Here is a 10,067-nt window from a genome sequence, read left to right as displayed (position 1 = left end):
GACGATATTCAACTACTACAGAGAGACAATTTTTTTTCTTTCATATGGAATGGGAAACCTGATAAAATTAAGCATATTCAAATGTCAAAAAATGTGAAAGATGGTGGTATTAAAGTTACAATAGTCAAAGAATTTATTAAAGCACAAAAAATTGCTTGGATTTGAAGATTAGTTATCACCGACTCTAAATGGAAGGGATAGATTATTCATGAGTATAAATGTTTAGCTAATATAATGGATTTTGACTCTGAAGAAATAGAAAAACACTGTCAATATATTTATAATTATTTTTGGAAAGAAATATTAACAGCATGGGGAACATATCTTAAAAAATGCAAATCAAACTCAGTATTTGAAGAGATACTGTCAGAATATATCTGGAATAATAATGACATAAAAATAAATGGAAATTCTATATTCTATAGAGATTGGTTTGAGGGAGGGATAAAATTTATTAATGATTTAGTTAACGAAAGAGGTAAATTTTTAACCTATAATGAATTTAAACTAGTTTTTAATATCAATACTAATTTTTTAAACTTATTAAGGTGTAATTATTGCGGTAAAACAATATTTTAAATTGTGTAAAGTCGAACTGAAAAATAAACTGCCGTTTCCCATATTACCCTATAATATTAGAAAGTTAAATATAACAGTTAGAGGAAGTAAACATTACTATAATACTTTACTAAATTCGTCATTCTCAAAATCGGCATACAATTTAAAATGGAAAAACATTTTCAATTGTACTTTTTTAGATTCTGATTAGAAAAAAAAAAAAAAAATTCCTTTATGCTGTACTGATAGTAGTGAATTGCGCTGGTTTCAGTTTAAAATAATTCATAATATACTTCCTGTTAATACCTTCTTATATAAAATTGGTTATATTTCTTGTCCGAAGTGTAATTTGTGTAATTTAGAACTTGGTACAATTACCCATTTATTTTGGGAATGCACTTTAGTCAACTCAATTTGGAATGATATTCAGAACTGGATTAATGTAAAAACGGGTTGCAATATTAAATTTAATAAAGAAAATGTAATTTTTGGCTTTAAAACTAGAAATAATGATCCCATTAATGCCATTGTACTCGTTACAAAACACGTAATATTTAAAAGTCATTTTAATGCATATGTACCCAGTTTGAAATGGATCCAAAAAGAGTTGACGAGTACTATTATGTTACAAAAGCAGCAGCTTTTTCCGCGTGCAACTATGATAAATTCACCAAATTTTGGTTAGTTTGTCACAATATATTTAAAACCTAGATTGTATTTCTTCTCTTCTTTTTTTTATACTTATTATGTCCTTAGGCCGCGATCACATTTATCCGTTTTTTCCATCCGCTTCCGCTCCCGCACCCGTTATCCGTCGTCAGTGAAATTGGATTGTATTGAAATCAGTGCGTGCAAACAGACCTACCCATCTCCGCTTCCGCACACTTACACTCGTCCGCACAAATCGTTCCTGGACCGATTTTCACTGGACGATGGATGCGGATAGGATTCCCACAGCGTGACGTCATATTTAGGGTATTTCCCGACCTCTCGATTCAATTCTTCGTCGATACAGCTCTAATTACATAAATATCTGTCTGTCTGTGTGTCTGTATATATGTCTGTGTGTTTGTGTGTGTAAGTTATTTCATTATTCCACCAATGTAAATATTTTCATAATTAATTTTTATAGGGGGGTTGTGGTAAGGTGGGGTTCAAACATACCCCAACCCATCAAGTACTTTCATATTTTGTTAAAGGTCAAATACCACCCATTCCCACGAAAAATAAGTGATACAGGTATGCCACTGAATACATTTACACGTGAAATCACAGTATTCATGAATTTCTTGTTGAAATGATGATTTAATATCGACCAATGGCTATAAGTAATTTGTAATCAATTTGCTATAAATACGAAAACGTTATTGTCTGAAGTGTCTTTTACTGGTGAAATTTATATGTTTCTAAGATACGTAGTTATGTAGGTTGTTGGTCTGGCACTTCTGGTAAATGCTTTATTTTCCTTATAAATGTTTTCGTTAAAATTTTATTCTCTCATTCAACATTAATGGGTAGTGAACCGTATATAGAAGTGGGACGAGGTTACTATTTAAGTAATTAAAAACGAAATACCCCATTCATTGCAAACAAAAGTAACTTCCTCGCTGTTACTAAAATTATAAAATTATCATATATGTACTCTGACCATAACTTTGTTATTTTACATTTCATGTTGTAATTCTAATGGAGAAGTAATTTTATAAAATTTGGTTAATTGAAATTAAGGTTCCATATAATATTGACTATTACACTAATTTGTTTCTATATAAAATTTAATAATACCAAACTAAAATAAAATTGTTTATTTTAATTTTATTATTGATGTTCAGTGTTATAAAATGCAAAGACAAACAGACGACTTCGATTACGAGAAGCTTATAGGACTTGTCCGTGAGAGGGAGATGTTATATAATCATGCACACCACATGTACAAAGACGTACAGATGCATAAAAATATATGGATGTCCATTGGCAACGTCATGAAAATATCAGGTTTGTATAACCCTAGCATCTTGTGTAGGCCTACTTATAATATGGCAATGCATGTAAATAAAAATGCATGTAATAAAAAAAAAAGTAAAGATATGTATTTTTGAAATATGTAATCCTAATTTATATATCAAAATTACGGTATGGTACAGTACGGCACAGTGCAGTACAGTAAAGAAAGTAAAAAAGTAAAGTAAAGTTTGTTTTATTTAACGACGCCACTAGAGCACATTGATTTTTATTTTATCATCTTCTATTGGACGTCAAACATATGGTCATTTTTGACACTGTTTTTAGAGGAAACCCGCTGTCGCCACATAGGCTACTCTTTACGATAGGCAGCAAGGGATATTTTATTTGCGCTTCCCATAGGCAGGATAGCACAAACCATAGCCTTTGTTAAACCAGTAATGAACCACTGTTCGGTGCAAGTGGTTTACACATACCCATTGAGAGAAAAAACCAACACCAAACCCATTTTATTTACGGTTATATAGGCATGGGACATATGGTTAAGGACCATACAGATTAAGTGAGGAAACCCGCTGCCGCCGCTACATGGGCTACTATTTCCGATGAGCAGCAAGGGATATTTTATATTCACCAACACATAGGCAGGATAGTACATACCACGTCCTTTGTTAACCATACTATTCGTTGTTATCATCATTTAGCATGTTCCCCATCGGCATCGCCATAATAAAATTATATTAATACATGTAATAAACCTTCAGGTGAAGACGCCAAACGCAAATGGTGGTCAAAAAGAGATCGATACAAAAGATTAAGAAATGCAAAGACCCGAAGTGGACAGTCTGCCAGTGCTGTGCAACAGAAATGGAAATATTATTCAATTTTAAAAATTTTGGACCCATTTGTAGAAGAGAAAAAGTAAGAACTTGTGATGTTTATTATGTTTTATTTGGTATCATGTATAGATAATTTAATACAATTGCATCATGATTCATAAGCACGATATTCATAAAGTACCATAATATTCACTTTATCAGTAACTTGATATATTCACAGAACTGAAGGAAATCTACACATTTATGATGAAGAACCCAGTGATGACGGAGAGACTGTCCATGCATCCGATATTGAAAAATCTGATGACGATTCAAGGTAAATTTAATTTTATTCTGTAAACATTCCTCTACGTACCACATCATATTGCCAAGATACTTTGCCACTTGTTGTGAAGTATGTTTTAAACTGATCACGAATGAAAGAAGCTTCAGTGCTACCTCGGTTGCCACTTCTCGCAAAATGCTGCATTCCTGCAGGCTTGTCATCGATAGGTTCAGCCGTCATGGATGCTATCTGCGCTGGTGTTGATGTGGTCTGTAGAAAGTTGTGCAGCACACATGCCGCTTTAACTATTTTGTTGATTGTAGAATGACAAACCATCATTTTGGTGTTATAAATACGCCACCTGCATGCCATAATACCAAATGCATTCTCAACAATGCGTCTAGCCCTTGATAGGCGATAATTAAACACTTGTTGACCCTCCTGTAACGTTTTTTTCCCTCCTGGATATGGCCTCATCAAGTTGCGCATGAGGGGAAAAGCCTCATCACCTACAATAACAAATGGCATTGGACCTAAATTGGGTGCATCTGCCAAATGTTCGTCAGGTGGAAAATGTAAGTCATTTGCCCTCAAAGCTCTTCCAAGTGATGAGTGTGCAAAAATGCCACCATCGCTGTTGCGTCCGTATGAACCAACGTCAATGTAAATGAATTTGTACTGGGCATCAACTAATGCCGTTAATACCACTGAGAATGTACCCTTGTAATTGAAATGCAATGATCCTGTCTTGTTTGGGGATTTTATCAAAACATGTTTTCCATCAATTGCACCCACACAGTGTGGAAAATTCCATGTGGATTCGAAGTTTTTTGCAATTATCTGCCATCCATCTTCATCCTTTGGCATTTCCATGTATATACCTGCTAGTTGATCCCATAGAACAGCACAAACCTGAGGAATGATGTTTGCAATAGTGGATGCACCAAATGAATTGTAACTGTTTCCCGTAGCCAGAAATCTGGAAATAAATATTAAAAGTTTTAATTATATACTTTCAGGAAGTCAACGCAGATACTCCCCACGTCTCCAAACTCTCAACGGAGTAGATCAACGTCTCCCTCCATATCCATGTCCAGTACTGCTGCCTGGGCAGAAGATACATCTGGGGCTTTACGAGAGTTGGAATTGAAACCAGAAATGCCTACACAATTGACAAAAAAAAGAACTTTAGTGGGTGGTAGAGGGATAAACAGAAAGAGCCAGAAACGTGAATCACCAGATCCAGTTGACACGGCCATGATACAATTTTTGGAGGACAGGAAAAAAAGGATGCAGACCGATGAACAAGAGGATGCACTCATTATTTATGAAATCTTGTCTTTTACAAATGAAACGCTTGCCAGAAAAGGCTTGTTTAGAAGCAAAAATGGAAATAATGAATGTCTTGTACAGGAAACAATTTCCTACAAATGTTCAATGTCCCACAAGCTCGTTTCCTTCCAACTTAAATTTGCACAGTCAACACCCAACTTTCCAATACCCAGCCATCTTCCACAGTTTACAGGTTCCTTTCAGCAGCGCATACATTACTAACCCCGATCAAACCAACCAAGGTAACACACAAGATGGCAATGCCAGTAGCAACATAAATATATAATAAAATTGCGTATGAAATAAATTTTGGATTCATTGTTTATTTTGTAACATAGGTCGACCAACCTAATAAAATTATTTTCCAGAATTTTTATTTCATTTTAATTGTTATTTGCGCGACCGCACTTTGAAAAACAATAATTTCGAAATGTATTTTTGAAATAATTAAAAAGATAAATAACAATAAACCTTTGTTATAATGTATATATGTAATGTTATTAATTGACTTTCAGAAAACCATTATGTTTTCAGAAATGGTTGCTTAAAAAACGTCTGGATATTTGGCATGAATAAAGAAAATCGGGATATAGGAGAATATTTCCGTAATTTTCTGAAAAATTCCAAAAAGTTAGTCGTCCTGTTAAAGAATGTATCGTTAAAACACATTAATGGTGATACTTGTATATTATGACTAGTTGGAAATGTATTAATAATGCAGGGGTGAATTTAGGATTTTACCAAGAGGTGGGCTAATATACAGCCCCTCCCCCATCACCACCCAAACACCCCCAAAAGTAGACGTTAACGACTTTTGTATTTAAATTTTATTTAAAAAAATATTTTGAGGCAAACAAATGAATAAGTGGTCGAGTGCCATCATTAATTTAATTTTTTTAAACAATTAACTAAATAAATAAATTTACCTTATGCATAGAGCTAGTCTTTCACGTGCCGATATGGCTTCCCTCAACTGTGTGTCTTGTTTACATATGTGGGGTTCCACCAAATATAAAATTTGTGCGAACTGTTCCCTCGTCATGCGGAAATACTGGTGGAAGCTATCTTCATCCAGTTGCAGTTCTCGAACTAGTCTGTGATACTCCCCGTATTCATGGCGCTTCGTATTAATATGGTGTACCCACCATCTTCTATTCAACCTTGTCATCGTCTTCTTTCTCCTTTTTCCATACCAATACATTAGCAAAACATCATCATCATCATCATCGTCATCATCATTGCAGCGGTCTTGTAGGTATTTCGACATGTCGAATAATTAGGGATATTTGTTGTATGCTTCGAAGTATATATACCCTACAACACACGTGAATATCAAGTATTCTCGTGCAGCAACTGTAGACATGCATTTTTGTTAAAATTACTGACAGGTGTGTTCGTAAGCAACGGACGACGGATAACGGGTGCGGGAGCGGGAGCGGAGAGTAAAAAACGGATAAATGTGATCGCGGCTTTAGTCTCCTTTTGAATTTTTCATACATGTATGTCTGATTGTCAGTCACATATATTCGATCGTAGCTAAATATCACCTTAGCTACTTCGTATTTTTTTTTCATGTGGATCTTTTTATCATATGTACTGTATACATCTGTGTGTGGATATCATGTCAATAAAAATGGGAATAATAAAAAAATAATAATAATAATAATAATAATAATTTCGTACGTACGAAAAAAATCTTGTTTAGGAAATAAAATGAAATTTAACCTAGTACAAGTATTAGAACGATCAGAAACACTTTTAATATACAGCCACTAGTATTTTATGCAGAAAAATTTATTTCATATGTAATTACAGTCGTCAAAAAGTCTCTGTTAGTCGATAGCATCTTACAAATTGCAGCAAACTCAGGAATGCCCCTTTAAAGATGAATACTTTTTTAAAGGAAATATTATTGATATTTTGCTTTACAACATGTTAGTTTTAATTTAGTAAACTAATCTGGGAGTGACATTCCTCTTTTGAGCAGTGCTGGAAGGATATATTGGGCCAAATAGCCACTGGACTCTACATTGTGCAGATATACGGTCGATATCGCGGATAACGGTTTTGTCATACAGACTGAGATGAACACCCACAAGTGCAGCTATTATATTAAATTCATGATTAATCAACTTCATAAACAATAATTAATTTAAAGAAAATTAACTTAATCAATTTTAAATTTATTTAAACACACATTCAGATAAACATCCATAGGAACAAGTATAAAACATGTTTCACTTTATGACAAATGGAGCTAAAAGTAAAACTTTAACGTTAAGCTAAAACTATTTTAAACATGCATTCAAATGAACAGCAATAGGTGAACATGTAAACTAAGCTATAATGTAGAACTTACAGTTTGTGAACAAAGGGATCTAAACGTGAAACGTTTTTGAGTAAAAAGCATATCTATTTTAATTAAAAATGTTTGATCATTTTGACATGCATTGTGATGAATATAACTATAAAGCAAGTTTCATCCAGCTAGGACTTACAGTTTGTGTAGCTAAACGCAGACATTTAATGTTTAGCTAAATGCAAAAGTATTTTAATTAAAACATTTGTTTAATAATTAATTTAAAAACATTCTTTTCACATGCTCTATGATGAACATCCATAGATGGAACTATAAACCAAGTTTCATTGATATATGACTTATAGTCTGTGAAAAACGTTCCTATGTATCATTAAAATCACACAATCTAATTAAAATTAGCTCCACTGATTAATTACTATTACCTGTGGATCTAACAGCACCCCGTTCGAGCACATGTCCAGTTGACCTTTCATTCGACCAATCAAAACCTTACTTGCAAAATCATGCCAGTGATTTGAAAAGAATTTGAAAACATTCGGGATTATGCCGAGGGTATACGAAATGATTCGGGTGAATTGCGAAGTATGCCGAGACTAATTTCAATATAAAATTCGTTTCAAGACGAAAAAAAAAAAACGGTGATGATATAGCCATAAAATCTGTTTATACTAGTATACAATACAGAGTTTATTACTGCACTTTTTCCCCTGTTAAAATAGACCAACAAGTTCGCCTATTGCATAAATAGTCTCGCCCGATATTTTTAGAATTTGTATGCTCCCGAATAACGCTATAAAAGGCGAAGTGTAATTGGTCGATATTTAAATTGTTATTTATAGATGAAATGTCACCTGGACATTGGAGTCCACGCAATGCTGTCAGATCTACTGGCTAATTTTAATCAGATTGTAAAATCTCACTAATACTTATTCTATTTAAATTAATCAAAACCTTTTGTTTGCCATACATGTATTATGTATGTGATAAAAGTATGGTGAACCAGTCGTGACTTCTGAACCTAAAGTCTACACCATGATTGGTGCGTCGTTGATGACGTAATAGGACAACTTACTGCTGAACAGTCGTGGTCGTTTTTTGTAATCACGTGACCGGTTGCGCACAGTTCTTCCACTAATTCCTAATTCAGGGATGTTTCGGGATGTCAGACTTGTCGTTTCCAAATGATTCCGTATGTGTACTAGCCGTATATAGGCATTTTTCAAACGTGACGTCACACGTACATTCCCGAAAAACAGATGATCTGTAGCACTCCTAACCGTTGATAACATCTCCGCAGACACTATGGTGTTCTGACGAACACTAATGAACAGCACAACGTCTAACAACAATGGTTTGTGCCATTCCAACTTTAAGCATGCCAATCGCTAGAAGATGACCATTTTGTGAGAGGCAAGACATCACGTTATAGGGGCGCAGGCTGGGGGGGGGGGGGGTGGAGTGTTCGGGGTCCTCTTTCAGAACTAAAACATACAGGTTTTTACATATGGAGTTTCTGGTAGTGCAAAAACAAGATAGAAAAGGTCCACTTGGTTCATATTTGACCCCCCCCCCCCCCCCCCCCCAGGTCCAGCTCACGCTATGCCCCTGCGTTAATAGCAAACAGATGCCACCAAAAGTGTTTTTCTAAGTTTACAACCGTTTTGCAGTCCAATGATAAGGAACATGACGTCAACCAGGATCACGTGATCCAAAATGTGCATAAAGCAAGCTGTGCATAATATAGGTTAAACCTGTTGGTCAACCCCAAACAATAATACATAGAGAATAACTAGTTAATGACGCCGGATATCTGCTTTATCCATTGAAGGTAAGAATGGGAAATTCCGCGAGGTTCTGCGAAGTTATTATCTTTATCCTGTAGACCGTATAAATTAAGGAGAAAACTATTCTTTCTGTTATTTCAGCCACATTGTACGATGAACTATGCGTATGACGTGAAAAGTCATATCCTGATAGTCGCAGGATATGACTTTGCTTTATCGGTCATCATATTATGTCAGTAGAAACGGTGGTTGCACGACAAATGACGTTAATAAATATTATTTAAACCAAAAATGCCGTTATTAGTCTACACGGTCTCCAAGCTTATTTGATGGAGTTCTGCAGTTAGTGAAATTGACATAGATGCCTCTCTGATACTGCAAACTGGCATTCAATAAGAAAAACAACATTTAAAACGGAATGAATGAACGAATGAATACATAAAATGGCAGGCGGATTTATGTTGTTTGATTCTTACAAGCAGGACCTACATGTATTTACTACGTGTGCAACTTTATGATAGTACGAAGGTTTAAGGCTAATTGAATGGTTAACAATCTCGAGTGTGTAGCGAATACCGGCATGCTTATAAGTTGCAGTTTTGTAATAAAAATACATTAAGACCCCATCTGTTACCTAATCAAGTTTATCTGTTTAGGTATTACATTTTCTTTCAGTGAATAATAATCTACCAGTAATCATTTCATATAGTCAGCAATTATATGAATGCTATGTAATATTAATTGCTGAAATAATTATACCATATTATATTGGTTTTCATTAGGGAAGAATTCCGTCCTTTCATATGAAAGAGTGTTCAAGGGTTTATGTTCTGTGTACAGTATCCCACATGTAATATATGTCGTGTGTTTCTGAATATATAATGTGATAATTCATACGAAACGTTCATGTAGGTATTTTTACATGTTAAACTTTCGTCTCAAATATAAAACTGTTATTCTTTCTGCTATGAAACGTGTTGCAAAATATGTTCCTGTTGAGGTGGGAA

At 34.5% G+C, this 10,067-nt stretch overlaps 1 protein-coding gene across 1 annotated transcript; it reads right to left on the bottom strand.

The window, feature by feature from the left end:
* Nucleotides 1-3,714: 3,714 nt before the first annotated feature.
* Nucleotides 3,715-6,223, bottom strand: LOC121366956 (protein ALP1-like; the record flags this gene model as incomplete). The annotated part of the gene is made up of 2 exons (XM_041491181.1): nt 5,883-6,223; nt 3,715-4,603 (listed from the first exon to the last, which is right to left on the bottom strand). Coding segments are annotated over exons 1-2 (1,230 nt in total), but the record flags the coding sequence as incomplete, so codon positions are not given.
* Between the last annotated feature and the right edge of the window lie 3,844 nt (nt 6,224-10,067).

Source organism: Gigantopelta aegis, unplaced genomic scaffold (genome assembly GCF_016097555.1).
Source record: "Gigantopelta aegis isolate Gae_Host unplaced genomic scaffold, Gae_host_genome ctg7893_pilon_pilon, whole genome shotgun sequence".
Taxonomy (NCBI): domain Eukaryota; kingdom Metazoa; phylum Mollusca; class Gastropoda; order Neomphalida; family Peltospiridae; genus Gigantopelta; species Gigantopelta aegis.
The sequence above is the reverse complement of the archived record's forward strand: the minus strand, read 5'-3'. Positions and strand labels throughout refer to the sequence as shown.